This window comes from Tachyglossus aculeatus, chromosome 2 (genome assembly GCF_015852505.1).
Source record: "Tachyglossus aculeatus isolate mTacAcu1 chromosome 2, mTacAcu1.pri, whole genome shotgun sequence".
Classification (NCBI taxonomy): Eukaryota; Metazoa; Chordata; class Mammalia; order Monotremata; family Tachyglossidae; genus Tachyglossus; species Tachyglossus aculeatus.
Genome location: NC_052067.1, coordinates 98269443 through 98293601, shown reverse-complemented (window position 1 = coordinate 98293601; position 24159 = coordinate 98269443). Strand labels below are relative to the sequence as shown.

At 47.2% G+C, this 24159-nt stretch overlaps 1 protein-coding gene across 3 annotated transcripts in view; it reads right to left on the bottom strand.

The window, feature by feature from the left end:
• Positions 1–24159, bottom strand: part of CEP85L (centrosomal protein 85 like) — a 229008-nt gene that overhangs the window by 118309 nt on the left and 86540 nt on the right. For all 3 annotated transcript variants that reach the window (XM_038767385.1, XM_038767401.1, XM_038767393.1), the window contains exon 3: positions 16967–17766. In XM_038767385.1, the coding sequence (XP_038623313.1) occupies positions 16967–17766 (800 nt within the window). The remainder of the gene's footprint in view (positions 1–16966; positions 17767–24159) is intronic.

Sequence of the window (24159 nt, the reverse complement as noted above, 5' to 3'; positions counted from 1 at the left end):
AAATGTCAGTGCAAAGGTCTAAGGGACAAAATCAGAACAATCGTTTGAGGCCTTCAAGTTCTGCTTTTGTTTTCCCTAAAAACACGTTCTCTGCCTACATGGGGCTTACTACCATGGGAGGGAGGAGGGGAGAGGGAAGACAAAGTGCTCTCCTGAGAGAGGCACTATCTAAAGCAACCAATGCAAACACCATAACATCAGAGAAGACCAAGAAAAGCAGGGTTTTTGAACAGCAGTAGAAGGGACTGGAACACCCATTCCATTTTTAGCTTGGGCAGTGGCTAGCGAGTGGAAGGCAACCCGCTACAAGTCAAAACTCACCTGTGATGGGCAATGGAGGCATGGGAGGGAGTCGAGGGCAAAGACCCAAACTGACTGCGTGGCAGAAGGCGATGGTAAACCGCTTCTGTATTTTTAACAAGAAAACTCTACAGCAATCCTACCAGATCGATTGCAGATGGAGGTGGGGTATTCCGGGAGAGACGTGTCCATGGAGTCGCTAGGGATCGGAGAGGACTGGACAGCCTAAGAAAAAACAAGGGACTGGACGAGCTCTTCGGTCCTGCCTAGCATGATTACATTTTCCTCCTTCATCCTGGATAGTCGCTAAGAAAAATGGAACAAGGCCATAAATTAAAGAGGAGAACTTTGATAGGTTCACAGATGACAGGAAAGAGTTAGGAGAGTTTGGGGTGTCAGTTGGTTCATCCAGAACCATGAAGGTGGGTGTCTGGGTGGGCAGCTAGAACATGGTTCCTCTAAGCAGAGGCAAAGCCCTGGCCAGGGTGGATCATGGATCTGGCCCAGAAATTATGCCTTTTTATGTTCTGTCCTGTCTTAGGCGTCGAGTTGTCTCCAATCCATAGCGACTCCATGGACACATCTCTTCCAGAATGCCCCACGCTCCATCTGCAACTGTTCTGGTAGTATAGCCAGTGGGTTTTCTTGGTAAAAATATGGGAGCGGTTTACCATTGCCTTTTTCCACACAGTCAACTCGAGTCTCCGTCCTCGACTCTCCCACGCCGATGCTGCCCAGCACTTGTGACTTTTGACTTGTAGCAGACTGCCTTTCGCTCGCTAGCCCAAGCTACGAATGGTATGGGTATGCCTCTGCTTGACCCTCCCTCCCACAGCCAAGACTGGTAGAATACTGGAAACTCTAGGTGGAAGCCTGAGGTGGGTCTTTTTATGAACACTTATCTGTAATGTAGGATGGTGGGCTGGCAGAAAGTGTCACTGGGCTTAAGAAAAGTTCTGATGGATTCACAGAAGATAAATCCATAACGAGTTATGATGTGTGAACCTAGGAGATCAACCCCAATCAGTCAATAGTATTTGAGCACTTACTGTGTACTAAGCACTTGGTAAAGTACAACACTTTCACTTGGATCTAACCCAGTGTTTAGAACAGTGCTTGGCACATAGACTGTGAGTCACAATGGATAGGGATTGTCTCTGTTGCTGAATTGTACTTTCCAACGTAAGCACTCAATAAATATGATTGAATGACAGAATGAACACAGTAAGTGCTTAACAAGTACCAGAGTTATTATTATTATTATTACCCTGGATGGAGACCAATATGATGTCCTTATCAGAGATATAATCCTGGGCTGAATTTCCTTCATTCATTCAACAGAGTTTATTGAGTACCTATTTTTGTACAGAACATTGTATTGGGTTATTGTAAATATTACGGTATTTATTAAGCACTTACTCTGTGTCAAGCACTGTTCTAAGCGATTGACTGAAGTAGATACAAGTTAATCATGTCAGACACCCAGTCCCCGGCCCACATGAAACTCAGAGACTAAGCAGGATGGAGAACCGATACCGAATCCCCTTTTTCTAGTTAAAGAAGCTGAAGCACAGAGAAGTGACTTGCCCAAGGTCACGCAGCAGGCAAGTGGCAGAGCCGGGATTAGAACCCAGGTCCTCTGACTTCTAGGGCCGTGCTCTTTCCACTAGGCCATGCTGCTCCTCTCTGGTGACTCAGAGAGTCAACAGATGATAAGAACGGTGCTCAGTGGTTAGAACAGTGCTTTGCACATAGTAAGCGCTTAATAAATGCCATCATCATCACCATTATCATCAGAAGAGATGTAGTTCCCTGCTTCTGAGGAATTTCTAATCTAATGGCTGGACCACGGATCTGATCCGGAGACTGACTCGGGATGGCACTGCTCAGTCTGATGTCCTTACCTGAAAACCCAAGAAGTGAGTCAGGAAGGGATGCCTCCCTAGACTGTTAATCGCTGATGACCCTGAAGGGTGAAGCCACTGCCCTGCCACGGAATAAGGAGGAACGGGGAGGGCCCTGGGACATCAGGAAGGAGAAGGCTAACTGAATCCATCCACATCCTGGGTTTCATAACTTGGCGTCAGCTATCATGACTGAAGAGTTAATGGGAAAAGTAACTTACGTAGCCCTGAGGAGAGAAAATAATAATTTGTTAAATGCTTACTATGTGCCACTGGGGTGGATTCAAGCAAATCAGGTTGGGCACAGTTCCTGTCCCACGTGCACACAGTCTCAATCCCCATTTTACAGAGGAAATAACTGAGGCACAGAGAAGGGAAGTAACTTGCCCAAGGTCCTGCAGCAGACGAGTGGCAGAGTCAGGACAAGAATCTATGACCTTCTGACTCCCAGCCTGTGCTCTATCCACTATGCCATGGCTAGGGGATCAAAAGTGGGGCTAGATTTATTCATGCCACATAATACACACACACAAACACATACATACACAATTAATATCTGTCTCCCCCTCTAGACTGTGAGCTCGTTGTGGGCAGGCAATATGTCAGATGTTATATATCCAGCACTTACAACAGTACTCAGCACATACTAAGTGCTTAACAAATATCATAATTATTATTATAGTTCTCTCCCAAGCACTTAGTACAGTGCTCTGCACACAGTAAGAGCTCAATATATTGAATGAATGAATGAATGAATGAGGATTCTATGACTAATAATAATAATAATAATGACATTTGTTAAGCACTTACTATGTGCAAAGCACTGTTCTAAGCACTGGGGAGGATATAAGGTGATCAGGTTGTCCCACGTAGGGCTCACCGTCTTCACCCCCATTTTCCAGATGAGGGAACTGAGGCACGGAGAAGTTAAGTCACTTGCCCAAAGCCACACAGCTGACAAGTGGTGGAGCCAGGATTCGAAACCATGACCTCTGACTCCCAAGCCCGGGCTCTTTCCACTGAGCCACGCTGCTTCTCAAGGGAAGGGAAAGGAAAGTATATATGAACTTATATATACTTATATATACTAAGGCCCCATGTGGGACCTGATTATCTTGTATCTATCCCAGCACTTAGTACAGTATTTGGCGCATAATAAGCACTTAAACACCATAGTTATTAATATATACTATATTGTATTATATTTTAATATATTATGTATTATATATTAATGTGTAATTAATATTATATGATTATATAATGTAATTATAGTATCTATACTTATATATACTAAAAGGAAGTATACATGAACCATGTCAAACCAGAAGGCACATACGACATTCCACAGGGGTCATTCGTGAGCCTGCTACCACCTAACACAGAAAGTCACAATGACCACATGATCGACCGATCCAGCGTCATACTGGGAACAGGTGTAGAATCAGACACTTAAGAAGAAGAACATGTTGCCCAAAACCAAGTTGGAGACTGCGCTGGCTACCTAAACTCACGGTAGGGGTGTACCACAAACTGATTAGCAGCAAACCACTGCTCAGAGGAATACATTATCATCATCATCATCATCATCATCAATCGTATTTATTGAGCGCTTACTGTGTGCACAGCACTGTACTAAGCGCTTGGGAAGTACAAATTGGCAACATATAGAGACAGTCCCTGCCCAACAGTGGGCTCACAGTCTAAAACGGGGAGACAGAGAACAAAACCAAACATACTAACAAAATAAAATAAATAGAATAGATATGTACAAGTAAATAGATAAATAAATAGAGTAATAAATATGTGCAAACATATACACATATATACAGGTGCTGTGGGGAAGGGAAGGAGGTAAGATGGGGGGATGGAGAGGGGGACGAGGGGGGCATTACTGGTGTGGACAACTGCAAGTGCATCCCTTTGTTTCCCTCCATCTTTTCCCTCCCCGGCACTCTACTATATAGCAATTGACGGCTGTTTCACCACATTGTTTGAGTCCAGACTAATTGGGTCTTTCAAACGCTTGTTTGGCTTGCAGGCACCTGTCTTTTCCCCATCCAACACCCCGTCCTTGCCCTCAACAAGCTTACAGTCTAGAGGGGGAGACAGATATTAATAAAAAATAATTAGTACATCGTTCTGCGCATAGCTAAAACTTACTAAATTCTATTACTACTAGACTGCCGCAGGGTAGTAACACCATTTTCAAAACCTGGTCTTCCCAAAGGTGGCTGATTTCAGCGAGATGCAAGCTCATGTAAAAGTCATTAGTTACTGTAGCCTTTTTTCCCCACTCCTTGGGGAGCAGAAGCCAGAGTTAGAAACCTGAGACAACAGGGTGAACAGAGGCCCCAACTCTCTCCTGAAACTGGGTCAGCAAGTAGGAATCAATCTCCTTCCCCTCCCCACAGCACCTGTATATATGTTTGTACGTATTTATTACTCTATTTATTTTATTTGTACATGTTTATTCTATTTTATTTTGTTAATATGTTTTGTTTTGCTGTCTGTCTCCCCCTTCTAGACTGTGAGCCCACTGCTGGATAGGGACCGTCTCTATATGTTGCCAACTTGTACTTCCCAAGCGCTTAGTACAGTGTCCTGCACACCGTGAGCGCTCAATAAATACGACTGAATGAATGAATTTCCAGTTCCAAGCACAAGAGGGCGGGCCTGTCCGGGACATGGATCTGGCCACGGAACAGAGGCAGGGACCTGCTTGCTACTCAATGTCCTGCTTTTTGTGGTGGTCCTTATGTCCCTGCTTATTATTTAAAACTCAGAGGAATCGCCACAAAGCTTGGCTCCTCTGCCAGATTAATTTCACACTTCAGATTACCCGGAGGGCTTGTGCCAAGAAAAGGGAGTCCTGGGAAGATTTCACCGAACAAAAACTTGAAATAGATTATTTCAAGCCTCCTGCCTTTTTACCCAGAATATTAAAGATGTTCCTCGGATGCCAGCTTGATTACAAACACGGCTCTGTTCTGAGATTGGCAGTCCCAGGCCCATTACACAAAGACATTATATTTATGAAGCTGCTGTAAACCCTTACTGATGATACAATAAGCCAAGTCACACAGGAAATGTACTAAACAAAGACCCTGCCCGGTGCCGCTAAATATCTCTGCCTGGGGAGGGGGTGGGGAAGGGGGGCTTTTTTTTCCAGAAGGATGAATAGCTCTTAAAAATAAATAGCTGGATTTGGGATAGTCTGCAGAAATCCAATTCTCCCTGAAGAATCCAAACCTGTCCACTCCCAGACAAGAGCAACCCCAGAAGCTGAAGATTCATTCATTCAATCAATCGTGTTTATTGAGCGCTTACTGTGTGCAGAGCACTGTACTATCAATCAATCAATCAATCGTATTTATTGAGCGCTTACTGTGTGCAGAGCACTGTACTAAGCACTTGGGAAGTACAAGTTGGCAACATAGACGGTCCCTACCCAACAATGGGCTCACAGTCTAGAAGGGGGAGACAGACAACAAAACAAAACATATTAACAAAACAAAATAAATAGAATAATGTGTGGAATAACTAAGACTTTGAAAAGAGCAATGCAGTGATCTCTGCAAGTCCACAGCACCTAATAATAACTGGGGGTAAAACTCATTAAAAGGGCTTAACAGAACATCCGTGATGTCACCCCGTATGCTGGGCATATAGCACAAAGTGATGATGTGACGGGTGGGACCGGAGGCTGGAAGCTCTAGTCCCGTCCCCTGCCCTCTCCCCACCTCTACATATCAAGGAGGGAGAGGAACCCCCCAGAAAGAGCTCGCCGTCCTTCTGCCCTCTCCCCCATGCAGCCAGAAATGGTTCTCCCCAGAGCCTGACGAAAGCTCAGGGTGGCAATCTGAGCAGCGCAATGGCTGTTAGGAGCAAGGCCCTCCCTCTCAGACCTAAAGTCTTCCGCTTCCTCCTCCTCCCTCAAACATCCCCCCGACTCCTGCCACCATCACCGCAGCTGCGGCAGCCCCGGGAGGATAAAGAGGAGAGAAGAGGGAGCGAGGGTGGGACTGGGCTAGCTCAGTGGGAAGAGCACGGGCTTTGGAGTCAGAGGTCATGGGTTCAAATCCCGGCTCTGCCAATTGTCAGCTGTGTGACTTTGGGCAGTCACTTCACTTCTCTGGGCCTCAGTTACCTCATCTGTAAAACGGGGATTAAGAATGTGAGCCCCCCGTGGGACAACCTGACCACCTTGTAACTTCCCTGGAGCTCAGAACAGTGCTTTGCACATAGTAAGCACTTAATAAATGCCATCATTATTATTATTATAACGGGCAACATGGCCCCTTCCTGGCTGCCTGTAAACTGTTCAAACGGAAAAGTTGTTCTGAGTCTTTCTCTTCTACTGGGGCTGAGTTCAGGCTCTTTCTGGCTTACTTTCAGTGCTGCTAGTAATATGGGAAAGCTGTAGGGAGTCAATTTTGTGTGTGCCTTAAACCGGCAACAAAATTCAGGAACCCGTGACTATTTCTCAAAGAAGGAAACAGAAACCCAGATGACTCTTACATCTAAAAGCGTGGGCACGTTGCCAAGGAAATAGGAAACAGCAAATCAATAACATAAGTGTTACTAACTGGACCTCAGCACCAAAGAAGCTTCGCTGACCCCCACACCCGTGCTCTCCACTTTGCCACACTGCTTCTCATTCATTCATTCAATCGTATTTACTGAACGCTTACTGTGTGCAGAGCACTGTACTAAGCGCTTCGGAAGTACAAGTTGGCAACATATAGGGACAGTCCCTACCCAATAGTGGGCTCACAGTCTAGAAGGGGGAGGAGGAGACAGACAACAAAACAAAACATATTAACAAAATAAAATAAATAGAATAGTAAATATGTACAAGTAAAATAGAGTAATAAATATGTACAAACATATATACAGGTGCTGTGGGAAGGAGGTAAGGTGGGGGGATGGAGAGGGGGATGAGGGGGAGAGAAAGGAGGAGGCTCAGTCTGGGAAGGCCTCCTGGAGGAGGAGAACTCTCAGTAGGGCTTTGAAGGGAGGAAGAGAGCTAGTTTGATGGATGTGCGGAGGGAGGACATTCCAGGCCAGGGGGAGGACGTGGGCCGGGGGTCGACAGCGGGACAGGCGAGAACGAGGCACATTGAGGAGGTTAGTGGCAGAGGAGCGGAGGGTGCGGGCTGGGCTGTAGAAGGAAAGAAGGGAGGTGAGGTAGGAGGGGGCGAGGTGATGGACAGCCTTGAAGCCGAGAGTGAGGAGTTTTTGCCTGAAGCGTAGGTTGACAGGCAGCCACTGGAGATTTTTGAGGAGGGGAGTGACATGCCCAGAGCGTTTCTGCATGAAGATGATCCGGGCAGCAGCGTGAAGTATAGACTGAAGTGGGGAGAGACAGGAAGATGGGAGATTAGAGAGGAGGCTGATGCAGTAATCCAGTTTGGATAGGATGAGAGATTGAACCAGCAGGGTAGCGGTTTGGATGGAGAGGAAAGGGCAGATCTTGGCCATGTTGCGGAGGTGAGACCGGCAGGTTTTGGTGGCGGATTGGATGTGAGGGGTGAACGAGAGAGCAGAGTCGAGGATGACACCAAGGTTGCGGGCTTGTGAGACGGGAAGGATGGTAGTGCTATGAACAGTGATGGGAAAGTCAGGGAGAGGGTAGGCTTTGGTAGGGAAGATAAGGAGTTCACTCTTGGACATATTGAGTTTTAGATGGCGCGCAGACATCCAGATGGAGATGTCTTGAAGGCAGGAGGAGACATGAGCCTGAAGGGAGGGAGAGAGAGCAGGGGAAGAGATGTAGATCTGGGTGTCATCAGCGTAGAGATGATAGTTGAAGCCGTGGGAGCGAATGAGTTCACCAAGGGAGTGAGTGTAGATAGAAAACAGAAGGGGACCAAGAACTGAACCTTGAGGAACCCCTACAGTAGGGGGATGGGAGGAGGAGCCCGCAAAAGAGACTGAGAATGAACGGCCGGAGAGATAAGAGGAGAACCAGGAGAGGACGGAGTCTGTGAAGCCAAGGCTGGATAGCGTGTTGAGGAGAAGGGGGTGGTCCACAGTGTCGAAGGCAGCTGAGAGGTCGAGGAGGATTAGGATAGAGTAGGAGCCATTGGATTTGGGAAGCAGGAGGTCCTTGGTGACCTTTGAGAGGGCAGTTTCCGTGGAATGTAGGGGACGGAAGCCAGATTGGAGGGGGTCGAGGAGACAGTTGGTGTTGAGGAATTCGAGGCAGCGCATGTAGATGACTCGTTCAAGGAGTTTGGAAAGGAATGGTAGGAGGGAGATAGGACGATAACTAGAAAGGGAGGTGGGGTCAACAGATTTTTTTTTAGGATGGGGGAGATGTGGGAATGTTTGAAGGCAGAGGGGAAGGAACCAGTGGAGAGTGGTTGAAGATGGAAGTTAAGGAGGGGAGGAGGGACGGAGCCAGAGATTTCATAAGATGAGAGGGAATGGGGTCAGAAGCACAGGTGGCCGGAGTAGCACTTGAGAGGAGGGAGGAGAGCTCACCTGAGGATACTGCTGGGAAGGATGAGAGAGAAGCAGAGAGGGTTGAGAGCCAGAGGGTTGGAGAAGAGGGAGGAGTGACTTTGGGGAGTTCAGACCTGATGGATTTAATTTTATTAATGAAGTAGGAGGCCAGATCGTTGGGGGTGAGGGAAGGAGGAGGGGGAGGAACAGGGGGCCTGAGAAGGGAGTTAAATGTACGGAAGAGCTGACGGGGATGATGGGCATGGGTGTCAATAAGGGAGGAGAAATAATTTTGTCTGGCAGAGGAGAGGGCAGAGTTCAGGCAGGAAAAGATAAACTTAAAGTGAATGAGGTTGGCTTGGTGTTTAGACTTTCGCCAGCAGCGTTCAGCAGCTCAAGCATAAGAGCGAAGGAGGTGGACAGTGGCAGTGTTCCAGGGCTGTGGGTTAGTGGTACGAGAGCGGTGAAGGGAAAGAGGAGCAAGGGAGTCGAGCTGAGTAGAGAGAGGAGAGTTGAAAGCAGTAATCTGATCATCAAGATTGGGTAGAGAGGAAAGGGAAGCGAGGTGGGGTGTGAGGCGCTCAGAAAGATGGATGGGGTCGAGAGAGTGGAGGTCTCTGTGAGGTAGTAATATAGATTTACAGGGGCGAGGAGCGTAAGTGAGGAGGCAGGTAAGAAGGTTATGATCAGAGAGAGGGATTTCCGAGTTGGTGAGGGTGGAGATAGTGCAGCGGTAGGAGTGATTAGGTCGAGGGTGTGACCAAGTTGGTGAGTGGGCGAGGTGGGGTGGAGCAAGAGGTTGGCAGCGTCAAGGAGAGACAGAAGGTGGGCGGCAGAGGAGACACCAGGGATAATCATGTGGAGGCATCGGTTCACTTTTAGAACTATCCGATTCCTGCCCTGAGCACTGCGGCGATGGCGATAAGAGCTGTTGTGCTACCAGATCCCACCCACGCAGGGCCTTAACTGGTAGTGAGGGGAAGTGGGTATCCCCTACATCTCACTCTTGCAACCCAGGGTTTCCTTGGACTGTACAGAGTGAGCAGGAGCACATTCCTCTTCAACCAGCTTACTAGGTGTACTGTACGGTACTAAAGGCTAGAGTAATAATAATAATTACTGTGGTACTTGTTAAGCACGTACTATGTGCCAAGCACTGATCTGAGCACTGAGGTAGACACAAGTTATTCAGGTTGGATACAGTCCCTGTCCCACATGGGGCTCCCACTCTTATCCCTGTTTTATAGATGAGGTAATTAATAATAATGGCATTTATTAAACGCTTACTATGTGCAAAGCACTGTTCTAAGCGCTGGGGAGGTTACAAGGTGATCAGGTTGCCCCAGGGGGGCTCGCAGTCTTAATCCCCATTTTACAGATGAGGTAACTGAGGCCCAGAGAAGTAAAGCGAAGAAAGGGCCAGAATCTGCTTGTCTCGAGAGGAAAATGCTTTATGGTCAAATTCCAATGGTCCAAAACTAAGTCTTGGGTGTGGCAACTATCAGGTCTCCTCTGGCAAAAGTTTTATTTTCTTCACTTCTAAATCAAGCGCTTAGTACAGTGCTCTGCACACAGTAAGCGCTCAATAAATACGATTGATGATGATGATGAAGTGACTTGCCCAAAGTCACACAGCTGACAAGTGGCGGAGCCAGAGTTTGAACACATGACCTCTGACTCCAAAGCCCGGGCTCTTTCCACTGAGCCACGCTGCTTCTCTAATTGAGGCCCAGAGAAGTAAAGTGATTTGCCCATGGTCACACAGCAGACGTGGTGGAGTCGGCATTAGAACCCAGGCCCTTCTGACTCCCAGGCCCATCATCATCATCAATCGTATTTATTGAGCGCTTACTATGTGCAGAGCACTGTACTAAGCGCTTGGGAAGTACAAATTGGCAACATATAGAGACAGTCCCTACCCAACAGTGGGCTCACAGTCTAAAAGGGGGAGACAGAGAACAAAACCAAACATACTAACAAAATAAAATAAATAGAATAGATATGTGCAAATAAAATAAATAAATAGAGTAAAAAATATGTACAAACATATATACATATATACAGGTGCTGTGGGGAAGGGAAGGAGGTAAGATGGGGGGGATGGAGAGGGGGACGAGGGGGAGAGGGGCCCATGGTCTATATACTAAGCCATGCTGCTTCCCTTATATATCTATATATCTATATATCTATATATAGATAGATAGATATAGATAGATAGATAGTCTGAAATATTTTAAAGGAAATAAGTTAAAGCTGAGATATCAGTTGCAGGTGAGAATAAGAGACCTCTATAATACACTGTCCCATTTCCCTTTGTGCTTTCATTCTATTCTTAAAAGATATGTGATTGGCAGAAGGATCAAAATGCCTGGTGATCCTTTATCTACCTCAGCGGGAACATTAGGTCTAGGAGTGTGGGTTTAACCTCCAAAAGAAAACGGAGGAGCAGGAGGAGGAGGAGGAGAGGGAGAGGGACAGAAGACAACTTCCCAGTTGGGAATTTGGGTTGGACGCCTAACGGGGCAGTGGAAATGGGGCCTGATTGTTCTGTCCCTCCCCTTGGGCTCATCACCAGGAGAGGGAAGGGAATTCCATGTTGGAAGAGACTGTAGGGACCAGCTGGAGAAGAACTAAATGCTCTAAGAGAAAGTGGAATTCCTCAAAATGGAATCAGCTAGGTTCCCACTTACACACGAATGGCACGTCCCTGTGAGGTGGGTTTGCTCAGCAGAGGCTCTAGTTTCCTAGGCGATAGCATTTTCCCAGGGTTAAAAATAAAAGCTCCAGGTGGGAGGATTCCCATGAGCTGAAGAACGTTTAGCTGGGAACAGAAAGGGTGAGTCGGCGGCTCCTAATGGATGCCTGAAGGCTTCTCAGCCTCTCTCACTCTCTCCGACTTCAATTTTTCTCGGCAAGAGCTGGGGTTTTCAAGGCTCGGGACCAGCCTGGGTCTCACCTGAGGAGCCTGCATCTACCCCAGTGCTTAGCACATTACTTGACAAACAGTAAGTGCTTAAAAACAGCACAATTATTATTATTAATTTACACAATTAAAACAAGCCCATTCCCTCCCCGCCCCTTGTTTGGCACTAAAGGCCATCACTGGTCACTCCAAAAGGGCCAGAATCTGCTTGTCTCGAGAGGAAAATGCTTTACGGTCAAATTCCAATGGTCCAAAACTAAGTCTTGGGTGTGGCAACTATCAGGTCTCCTCTGACAAAAGTTTTATTTTCTTCAGGCTAAAGACCATCATCAAGCTTCCCCCACTCACTTCTCCCACTCCCTTCTGCATCCCCCTGACTTGCTGCAGCCTGGAGTAGTGGATAGAGCACGGGCGTCAGAAGGTCATGGCTCTGCCACTTGTCTGCTGCGGGACCTTGGACAAGTCACTTCACTTCTCTGGGCCTCAGTTCCCTTATCTGTAAAATGGGGATTAAGAACGGTGAGCCCCATGTGGGACAACCTGACTACCTTATATCTACCCCCGTGCTTAGAAGAGTGCTTGGCACATAGTAAGCATTTAACAAATATCATCATCATTATTATTATTATTAATCTCCACCCTCCCAGCCACACAGTACTTATGTACATATCTGTAATTTAATTTTTTATATTAATGCCTGTCTCCCCCTCTAGACTGTAAGCTTGTTGTGGGCGGGGAATGTGTCTGTTTATCATTATATTGTACTCTCCCAAACTCTTAGTACAGGGCTCTGCACATAGTAAGCTCTCAATAAACACAATTGAACGAATGAATTCTTTAAACTGTATTGTTTAGCAACTTGAAACAGCAACTTATCCTCAAAATACCCACAAAAGAGAAGCAGAGTAGCCCAGTGGATAGTGCACAGGCCTGGGATTCAGAAGACCTGGGTTCTAGTCCTGGCTCCACCACTTGTCTGCTGTTATGTGACCTTGGGCAAATCGCTTCACTTCTCTGTCCTCAGTGCCCCCATCTGTAAACTGGGGATGAAGACTGTGAGCCCCATGTGGGACATGGACTGTGTCCAACCTGATTACCCTGAATCTACCCCAGCACTGAGTACGGTGCCTGGCACATACTAAAAACGCTTAACAAATAAGTACGGTGCCTGGCACATACTAAAAACGCTTAACAAATACCACTTAAAAAATACCATTTTCAAAAGGACTGAGTATAGCTGATATTTCCAACCCAACACCATAAAGCTTCTAGGCTAAGGGGTGTGGAAGTGGGGCAGTTATTTTACCAGCTTCTCCAGAGCATGGTGGGTCCCACCCGGGGACACAGGCTCCTCTCCTCCTGGCTGACCGGGGCCAACAGTGCAAAGGGTAAAGAGGCAGGAGCCGCTCCTGGCTGCCTCTGCCCAGCCTCAGTCTTTTGGGGGTTTCTTTCTCTAACAGCATTTGTTAGGTGCTTACTATATGCCATGCACTATACTAGGTGTTGGGGTTATTATCATTATCTAATAGTAGGGAATAGGGAATAGTAGGAATAGGGAAGCAGCGTGGCTCCGTGGGAAAAGCCTGGGCTTTGGAGTCAGAGGTCATGGGTTCATATTCCAGCTCCGCTAATTGTCAGCTGTGTGACTTTGGGCAAGTCACTTAACTTCCCTGTGCCTCAGTTACCTCATCTGTAAAATGGGGATTGAGACTGTGAGCCCCCCATGGGACAACCTGATCACCTTGTTACCTCCCCAGTGCTTAGAACAGTGCTTTACACATAGTAAGCGCTTAATAAATGCCATCATTATTATTATTATTATTATTATTATAGTAATAATAATGGTATTTGTTAAGCACTAACCCAGATACCCAGAGGCAGCCCCACAGTAACCGCTGTCTGTGGTGGTGGCAGTGGCGGCGGCAGCAAGCACACAAAACCAGAGTGGCCTCGGAAGAGTAAAACATCCCTCATGGCCAGTTCTTACCCTTCCTTCTCTTCCTTTTCCTCTCACTCATCTCTGTGTTGGAGGACCCCATTTCTGTCCATCTACTAAGGGTGGCAACATTCCAAGCTCCACATGGATTTACGCCTCCAATCAATCTATCAATCGTATTTATTGAGCACTTACTGTGTGCAGAGCACTGTACTAAGCACTTGGAAAGTACAAGCTGGCAACATATAGAGACAGTCCCTACACAACAGTGGGCTCACAGTCAAGAAATGGGGGGGTCACCCCCTGGGAGGGGATAGGGTTCAGGCATCAGAAGCTTGGATCAGCTGTTATGTGACCTTGGGCAAATCGCTTGGGCAAACTGCAGCTCGGCTGGCTGGGAGTAATAATAACAGTGGTATTTGTTAAGCGCTTACTATGTGCTGGCACTGTTCTAAGCGCTGGGGTAGATTCGCGGTAATTAGGTTGCCCCACGTGGGGCTCACAGTCATAATCCCCATTTTATAGATGAGATAACGAGGCACAGAGAGGTTACGTGGCTTGCCCAAGGTCATACAGCAGACAAGTGGAGGAACGGGGGTTAAAACCCACATTCTCTGACTCCCAAGCCCGCACTCTTTCCACTAAGCCGGAGAGCTTTTTTTTTTTATTGTATTTGTTATGCGCTTACTCTGTCCCATGCACTGTTCTAAGTGCTGGGGTAGATACAAGCTAATCAGGTTGGACACAGTCCATGTCCAACTCAGGGCTTGCAGTCTTAATCCCCATTTTCCAGATGAGGTAACTGAGACACTGAGAAGTGAAGTGACTTGCCTAAGGTCATAAGGCAGTCAAGTGGCAGAGCCAGGATTAGAACCCAGGTCTTCTGACTCCTGGGCCCCATGCTCTTTCCACTATGTCATGCTGTTTCTCTTTTTTCAGATGAGTGCCACCTTGGTTTCAGTATCCTCTGGCTCGGATATTTGTGGTATTTGTTATTAAGCACCCACTATACAATAATGTTAGTATTTGTTAAGCGCTTACTATGTGCCGAGCACCGTTTAAGCGCTGGGGTAGATACAAGGTCATCAGGTTGTCCCACGTGGGGCTCACAGTCTTAATCCACATTTTACAGGTGAGGTAACTGAGGTAACAGAGAAGTCAAGTGACTTGCCCAAAGTCACACAGCTGGTCGGTGGCGGTGCCGGAATTAGAACCCACGACCTCTGACTCCCAAGCCCGGGCTCTTTCCACTAAGCCACTAAATGTCAAGCACTGTTCCAGGCACAGGGTAAGATACAAGATAATCAGGTCAGAAACCATCCCTGTTCCACAAAGGGCTTACAGTCTAAGATCTGCATTTTACAGACTGTGGCATTTACAGAGGAGGAAACTGAGGCACAGAGAAGTGAAGTGACTTGTCCAAGGTCACAGAGCAGGCTTGGACCTAAAACTGCAAAGTTCAGAAGATCAGATCGCAAACAACCAAGGCCAGCCGCGAAGCTGGGGCAGTGGCTCCGGGACAGCAGCAAGCCCTACTCTGGGCAGCTGACCTTCTAGGCTCGGAAACCCTTCCTTCCTGTCATTCATTTCATTCAATCGTATTTATTGAGCGCTTACTGTGTGCAGAGCACTGTACTAAGCGCTTGGGAAGTACAAGTTGGCAACATATAGAGACGGTCCCTACCCAACAGTGGGCTGTCCCTCTGCTACCTCTGTCTCACAGCTCTGAGGCTGTGATCTATGGAAGCAGTGTGGCCTGATGGCTAGAGCACGGGCCTGGGAGTTCGAGAACCTGGGTTCTAAGCCCGCCTCTGCCAATCGTCTGCTGTGAGACCTTGGGCCAGTCACTTCACTTCTCTGGGCCTCAGTTCCCTCATCTGCAAAATGGGGAGTCAATACCTGCGCTCCCTTCTACTTAGGCTGGGAGCTCCATGTGGGATGGAGATGCTGTCCAACCTGATTAATTTCCACCGACCCCCAGCACTTAAAACAGTGCTTGAAACATTACAAATGCCTACTAAACACCATGAAAAAAAAATACCTTTCATTCAGTCAATCATATTTATTGAGCGCTTACTGTGTGCAGAGCACTGGACTAAGCACTTGGAAAGTACAATTCGGCAACATATAGTGTTAGTTTTGTTAGTATGTTTGCTTTTGTTCTTTGTCTCCCCCTTTTAGACTGTGAACCCACTGTTAGGTAGGGACTGTCTCTATATGTTGCCACCTTGTACTTCCCAAGAGCTTAGTACAGTGCTCTGCACACAGTAAGCGCTCAATAAATACGATTGATTGATTGATTGATATAGAGACAGTTCCTACCCAACAATGGGCTCACAATTTTACGCCTTCCCAGTGAAAAGATCAACTAAAATTAACCCTCTGTTCCTGGTCTTTCTATACCCTTCCTGAGAAGCGGCAGTCTAGGTCTGGGAGTTAGAGGACCTGGATTCTCAACCCAACTTCCACCTCTTGCCAGCTTTGGGAAAATCGCTTAACTTCTCTATGTCTCAGTTTTCTCATCTGTAAAATGAGGACGTAAATACCTGTTCTCTCTCCTATTTAGACTGGGTGCCCCATGTGAGACAATTACTATGTCCAACTTCATTATCTAGTACAGGGCGTGCTTGGCACCTGGAAGTGCTTAGCACAGGCCACAATCCTTATCATTTTTATTTGAAAATGTAGACCCTGCGTCTTTTGGGCCAGTAGTTGATCTCTGGCCTATGAGATAGTGTACGTTTCACCGTGTTCTCCTGTCTCCTTAGGACAGAGCTCTGCACCTATTAGGTGCTCAATAAATACTCCCCCATGAACTGAGAGGATAAGATCAGGTACCTTAAAGAATAAAAACTGTGTATCTGTTTAGCACTGACCTCGTGCCCAGCACTGCGCTGACTACTGGGGTAGAGCCAGAACGATCAGCTCAGACACAGTGGTCCCATGATTGAGAGCCATCCCTACCCATGAGGGTGGGGGGTCCGGGACAGCCAACAGCACGTGATTCCTCCAAGGGTCTGGATGCCCCTGTCCGAGTAAGAATCCTACAGTGGCCAGACCACTGATATGACCCAAAAGGGTCATACAATCTCAGCATTACAATCCCAGTGATGAAGGACATTTTTATAGGAAATACACACATCCACACACACTTTCTCTCACTCTCTCACACACACACAAAAATAAAAAACAAAAAACTTTACCAGATGTTCTGAGTCAGAATCCTATAGTGGACAGACCACTAATATGGTCCAGAAGGGACATTTCCTAGCATTACAATCCCAGCAAAGAGGAACATTTCTTCTAGGAAACACACAACAAAAACTCTCGCAAACTAAAAACGCTTAACCGAAGAAGCGCAACGACTCCTCGGCACAGACCCTGGGCCCGAGAGGGGGAAAATCACGACGGCCACCCCTCAAGCAACAACCAACGGCTGTCCAGTCTGTGGCTTACCTGCAGTGGTGACTCTCTTCCTAACCTGAGCTCATCCAGCTGCTGCGGTTGCTGCCAGGCAGCCAGTCTATAGGAGTCTTCCCCGGGCCTACGGGCTGGAGGGTTGGCGTTCAACTGCTCACTGAGCCACAGCTGAGTCCTCACGGATGACTGCGTGGGTCCTCCGGCCTGTTGCCCCAGCAGGAAGTACCTGTGGTCGTACGCCTCGGGGCCCAGGGCCGGGGGCTTGCTTTCAGGTAAGGCACTGTAAGACATGTCTACGAGGTGTCTCCTCGGGGTGGCCGGAGAGATGCCGAAGGCCTCCTGGCTGCAGCTGTCGAATTTGTACTTGCGGTCCAGGGTGAAGCAGCGCCTCTGGCCCACGTCCCCATCCCTGTCGTCCAGCTTGAGCAGCTCCATGCTGTGGTGCAGGCCGGCGGGCCCGAGGGTCCGAGGGTCCGGCGGGGTGGACGCCCGGGGCCTCCCCGGCTTGCCCAGGCTCACCCGTGAGTCCTCCGACCGCACGCTCCCGTCCGAGCTGCAGGTATCGGGGATGCTCAGCCTGGACAGGGAGGACCATTTGCGCGCGGGCCGCAGGTCCTTCATGTCCAGCGACGCCGACTCCCCCCAGTCCCCCCGGGTCCGGCTCCCCGGCGTCCGCAGGAGGTTCGCGCCGCTCCATCTGGAGCCGTCGCCCGACGGGGCCTCCCCGGGCTTGGACATGGATGAGTCGGAGCTGGACGGCATCACGTGGGCGGTGGGCAGGCTGACCACGGAGCGGCTCGGCTTGAAAGAGGACGGGCCGCTGGACGTCGAGTGATCTGGAAAGACACGGTCGCAATGTGAGTGCTGCCAGGAGGCGAGGCCCCGCTCGGAGGGGACTCGCCAACTCTCCGCCATTCTCTCCCCGGGCAACCCAACGTGGGTCGGAGAAAAACAGGGTAGAAACCTGGAATTTACGGCATTAGGTCTTGCTCTCTCGGTCCCTTGAAAAGTCAAAACATAAACGTCGTGGCCACGTTAAGTGGCATTTTCATTTCTAAACATCATGCTAACTTCTCATCTAAGTCTTGGGAGAGGCTAATATAACAAGAGTTGGTCTTAGCCTTGTACTAAGTGCTTGGGAGAGTACAATATAACAAGAGTTGGTAGAAATGTTCACTGCCCACAATGAGCTGGTGGATGTAATTTCTTCCCACAGGTTCAAACGCATGCACTCACTCTGGTTTTAATCAATATGAAACAAACTTCCACCTAGAAAAGAATCCTCCTCTACCCGACGTCAGGGTGGCTGACAGTGTCTAAATCTATCTGAACACCTGAAGTTTGGTACCTGGAATTTGCGGACAGTTGATGCTTTTGTACACGGAAATCAACCCTCAGATGACTTTGATCGCAGAAAGACCTAATAAGTCCCTCTTGACTGTAAGCCCCTTGTGGGCAGGGAATGTGTCTACCAACTCTGCTACACTGTACTCTCCCAAATGCTTAGTATGGTGCCCTGCACTTAGTGAATGCCTAAAAAATACAAATGACTGATGGTTTGAGCCAAGGTTTTCCTGGGGTTAAAGGTCAGAGGCCAAGGATTCATTTGGTCAATCAATCAATCAATCGTATTTATTGAGCGCTTACTGTGTGCAGAGCACTGTACTAAGCGCTTGGGAAGTACAAATTGGTAACATGTAGAGACGGTCCCTATCCAACAGTGGGCTCACAGTCTAGAATGGGGAGACAGAGAACAAAACCAAACATATTAACAAAATAAAATAAATAGAATAGAGAAGTGACTTGTCCAAAGACACACAGCTGATAAGTGGCGGAGCCGGGATTAGAACCCATGACCTCTGACTCCCAAGCCCGTACTCTTTCCACTGAGCCACGCTTACTGTAAGCCACATTGATCTGTCCATGACTACTGATTCCTAGTTTAAAGATGATATCATCATCATCATCAATCGTATTTATTGGTCACTGACTGAGCTGTCGATGAGTGAACACCAGGACTTGTTCTGTGGAAGACTGACCTTTCAGCATTTGCTCCTCAGCCACGTGTTCTCTGGCCCAATATTATTAAAGCGCGTGAAAGGCTTATGCCGACGTGAGATGGATGGGCCTTGCTTTTGGAAGGTATTTCCATATTTAAAGTGGGAAGAGCCTCGAGATTTTTGCACCGCTCCTGAAAAATTCTCCCACAGCATTCGTGACACACATGGAAGTGTCAAAGACTAAGGTTTAAAACTGCAGTTCTTAAAACCTTTTCATTTGTGGTATCTCTTTGTGGCTTGTGACTGCCGGTTCAGATCCATACGTAAATTTCCCATTTATAATATTTCCATGCTAAACAGATACCCTGAGCAAGTTGGGCCAAGGCTGGAGGAAGGCTGAGGTGAAGGTGAGGGGGTAAAACAGGAAGGGAAAATTGACTGCTTTTCACAAAACAAAACAAAAAAAAACAGGGTTCTCCTCTCTGGTGTTCAGCTGGGCTTATTGCGGAGGATTACTTCTTAGGCAACCAGCTGCAAAGTCTTCAAGTTGGTCTGACAGGTGGCCAAGCATTACCCTTTCCCACTCCATCTCTCTCTCTCTCTCTCTTTTTTTACGGTACCTATTAAGTGCTTAGTATGTGTAACTCTTTGTTGCTGTATTGTACTTTCCCAAGTACAGTGCTCTGCACACAGTAAGTGCTCAATAAATACGACTGAATAAATGAATGAATGAACCACTGTTCCAAGCGCTGTAGTGATTATAAATTCACCAGTGGGGTGGTTATAGCATGGGCCTTGGAATCAAAAGGACATAGGTTCTAATTCCGGCTCTACCATTGCCTGCTATGGGATCTTGGGCAAGTATATATGTATATACGTTTGTACATATTTATTACCCTATTTATTTATTTTGCTTGTACATATCTATTCTATTTATTTTATTTTGTTAGTATGTTTGGTTTTGTTCTCTGTCTCCCCCTTTCAGACTGTGAGCCCACTGCTGGGTAGGGACTGTCTCTATATGTTGCCAATTTGTACTTCCCAAGCGCTTAGTACAGTGCTCTGCACATAGTAAGCGCTCAATAAATACGATTGATGATGATGATGATGATGATGAAGTCACTTCACTTCCCTGTTCCTCAGTTACCTCACCTGGAAAATGGAGATTGAGACTACGAGTACCAAGTGGGACAGGGACTGTGTCCAACCCCCTCTGCTTGTATCTTGGGATAGATACTTTCATTCATTCATTAAATACGATTGAATGAATGAATGAAAGTATCTACCCCAGTGCTTAGTAGTGTGCCTGGCACATTGGAAATGTTTAACAAATACCACAATTAATAATAATAATAATAGCATTTTAATGATGGTATGCACCTACAATTGTTATTATTATTATTGGGTTGGACACAATCCGGGTCCCACATGGGGTTCACCAACTAAGCAGGAGAGAGATCGGGAATTTAATCCCATTTTACAGTTGAGGAAACTGAGGCAAGGAGAAGTTACTTGACCAAGGTCACCTAACAAGCATTTGGCAGAGCTGGGATTAGAATCCAGGTCCTCAGACTCCCAAGCCTGTGATCTTATATGTGTATGTATATATATATATATATATATATATATATATATACACATACATACATACACACACACATACATACATACATACACACACAGACACACACACAAACCCCATGCTCTTTATATATATACACACACACACACACACACACACACACACCCCACAGAGGCAGAGCTTCAAGAACACAGAAATGACACTGGAAATACGCTGATGTTCTTGCTCTTGTGGACTACAATCACACAAACACAAATGGGAGCTGTTTAATGGAGTTCAGTGTTAACACTGCCAGTCCAGGCTCACCCCCCTATACTGTGTGGCTGGAAGTTATACCGCTGAAGGGACGAATGCCACGCTGCAACGAGAGAAACCGGCTGGGATTTATGCAGCCCATTAAATTTGCCTTCTTCAGGCAGGGGGTCTCAGAAGGGTTAGAGGAACTCTCACCTTCAGAGCCCAGGCCGGATCCACCAGGGGTTTTTCAATCAATCAATCAATGGTATTTATTGAGCATCTATGTGCAGAGCACTGTACTAAGTGCTTACGAGAGTGGACTACAATCACACAAACACAAATGGGAGCTGTTTAATGGAGTTCAGTGTTAACATTGCCAGTCCAGGCTCATCCCACAACGAGCGTACAGTCTAATGGTTCTGGTGGATGTGGTTTCTTCCTAGGAATTTAAACATATGCACTCACCCTGGTTTTAATCAATATGAAACAAACTTCCCTTACTCAATGTTGATTTAGAAAATGAAATTTTTCATTAAAAGAGGCTTCATTCTCCTTGGCAGGGACACTATTTTTGGGAAGGTTGCCTGTAAAAGAGGGCTCTCATCTACCAAGCTTCCAGCACATAGTAAGCGCTCAATAAATACGATTGATTGATTGATTGATTGATTGATTCCAGCCTCCTCTGCCGACTAACGCAACGGCAGCAGCGTTCGGAGCTGGGAGCCACGGTCGCTGTCTGGATGGGGTGCCCTTAACAGGGCAAGGAATCTTTCTTCCTTCCCCACAAACAACACTTCCCCTGCTGGGCAGAGAGACATTCCTTTTCTTGGGGGTGAAGCTCCCTTCACGGGTTCGTAAAGGCAGTTAGAGAACTCCAGGACTTGGGGAATTTTTTTACAGCTACCGAATATGAACGGGGTTCGAATCCCGCCTCCGCCACATGTCTGCTGTGTGACCTTGGGCAAGTCACTTCACTGAGCCTCAGTTACCTCATCTGTAAAATGGGGATTGACTGTAAGCTCCACGTGGGACAACTTAATCACCTCGTATCCTCCCCAGCGCTTAGAACAGTGCTTTGCACATAGTAAGCGCTTAACAAATGCCATCATTATTATTATTATTATTATTATGAATGAAGCCCACTGCTCTCCCTCTGTCCTGGATTCATAGTAGTGTCATCCTGAGATCTGAGAAGCAGCGTGGCTCAGTGGAAAGAGCCCGGGCTTTGGAGTCAGAGGTCATGGGTTCAAATCCTGCCACCGCCAATTGTCAGCTGTGTGACTTTGGGCAAGTCACTTAACTTCTCTGGGCCTCAGTTACCTCATATGTAAAATGGGGATTAAGACTGTGAGCCCTCCACGGGACAACCTGAACACCTTGTAACCTCCCCGGTGCTTAGAACAGTGCTTTGCACATCGTTAGCACTTAATAAAATGCCATCATTATTATTATTATCTTATCAACCTCGTTTCTTTGGCTGGGAACTCATTGGCTCCTTCAAAGACTAACCCAAGAGGGGCAGTTCCAACCATTTGATGGTATTTAATCGATGGTATTTATTGAGTGCTTACTGGGCTCAGAGCACTGTATTAGGTACTCAATAGGTATACCGATTGTTGGTTTGTGCTCCATTTCCACAACCGTATAATTGCATTTGCATTTTTAGACTGTGAGCCCACTGTTGGGTAGGGACTGTCTCTATATGTTGCCAACTTGTACTTCCCAAGCGCTTAGTACAGTGCTCTGCACACAGTAAGCCCTCAATAAATACGATTGATTGATTGATTGATTGATTGATTTGGGTCTTGGGAGGGAGGGAGCACTAAGCTGTTCAGAGCAACAGCCTCTACTTCTTTGATAGAGAAACAGCGGAGAAAGCAGCGTGGATTAGTGGAAAGATCACGAGCTTGGGAGTCAGAGGTTGTGGGTTCTAATACCGGCTCCGCCACTTGTCTGCTGTGTGACTTTGGGCATGCCTTTGACCTCATCTGGAAAATGGGGATTAAGACTGTGAGCCCCACATGGGACAACCTGATAACCTTGTATCTACCCCAGTGCTTAGAACAGTGCTTGGCACATAGTAGGCGCTTAACATATACTATTATTAATATTATTATTATTATTTATTTATTCAATACCTATTCACCCTCTTCCTTACACTGTGAGCCCCATTGTGCGCTCCCCTCTGGACTGTACAAAGCTCCTTGTGGACAGGGAAGAGCTTAGAACAGTGCTTTGCACGTAGTAAGCGCTTAATAAATGCCATTATTATTACCAACTCTCATACTCTATTGTCCCAAGTGCTTAGTACATAAGAAGCACTCAAAAGTATGACTGATTGATTGCTGCCCCACATCAATCAATCGTTTGACATATAGTAAATGCTAAACAAATACAATAACAATAATAATAATAAAAAAGTAAAGTCCTGGAAGCCCTCAGTTGGTTGTACACAGTTGGAAGTCACTACTCAGCGGACAGAAGCGGGGAGGCTCACAGAGCCAACGTCCACTCAATAAAATGGGGATTTGGAGCTAACAACACTGCATCCATTCAGACTGCATCCAACATGACCGAAGCTTGTCAATTCCAAATTTCCACATCTACTTAAAACCCTCTGCACCCATCTCTTTTGCCTTCACAAGAGGGCCCTGAAGAGGAATGAAAAACCTTAAAGCAACACCCACTGGGCTCAAGGTGATCAAATACAACTGCAAAAGAATTACTGACCATGCCTCCGCCTGACGCTATTTTCGGGGCTGCACAACATAGCCTCTGCCTGAGAAGCCTCAGGTAGAACTTTTCTACAGTGATGACACCCAAATCTACATCTCTGCCCCTGCTCTCTCTCCCTCCCTTCAGGCTCACGTCTCCTCCTGCCTTCAGGACATCTCCATCTGGATGTCTGCCCGCCATCTAAAACTCAATATGTCCAAGACTGAACTCCTTATCTTCCCTCCCAAACCCCGCTTTCTCCCCAACTTTCCCATCACTGTAGACGGCACTACCATCCTTTCCGTCTCACAAGCCTGCAACCTTGGTGTCATCCTCGACTCCGCTCTCTCGTTCACCCCTCACATCCAATCCGTCACCAAAACCTGCCGGTCTCACCTCCGCAACATGGCCAAGATCTGCCCTTTCCTCTCCATCCAAACCGCTACCTTGCTGGTTCAATCTCTCATCTTAACCCGACCGGATTACTGCATCAGCCTCCTCTCTGATCTCCTGTCTCTCCCCACTTCAGTCTATAGTTCACGTGGCTGCCCGGCTCATCTTTGTGCAGAAACGCTCTGGGCATGTTACTCTCCTCCTGAAAAATCTCCAGTGGCTGCCTGTCAACCTACGCATCAAGCAAAAATTCCTCACTCTTGGCTTCAAGGCGCTCCATCACCTCACCCCCACCCCCCCCA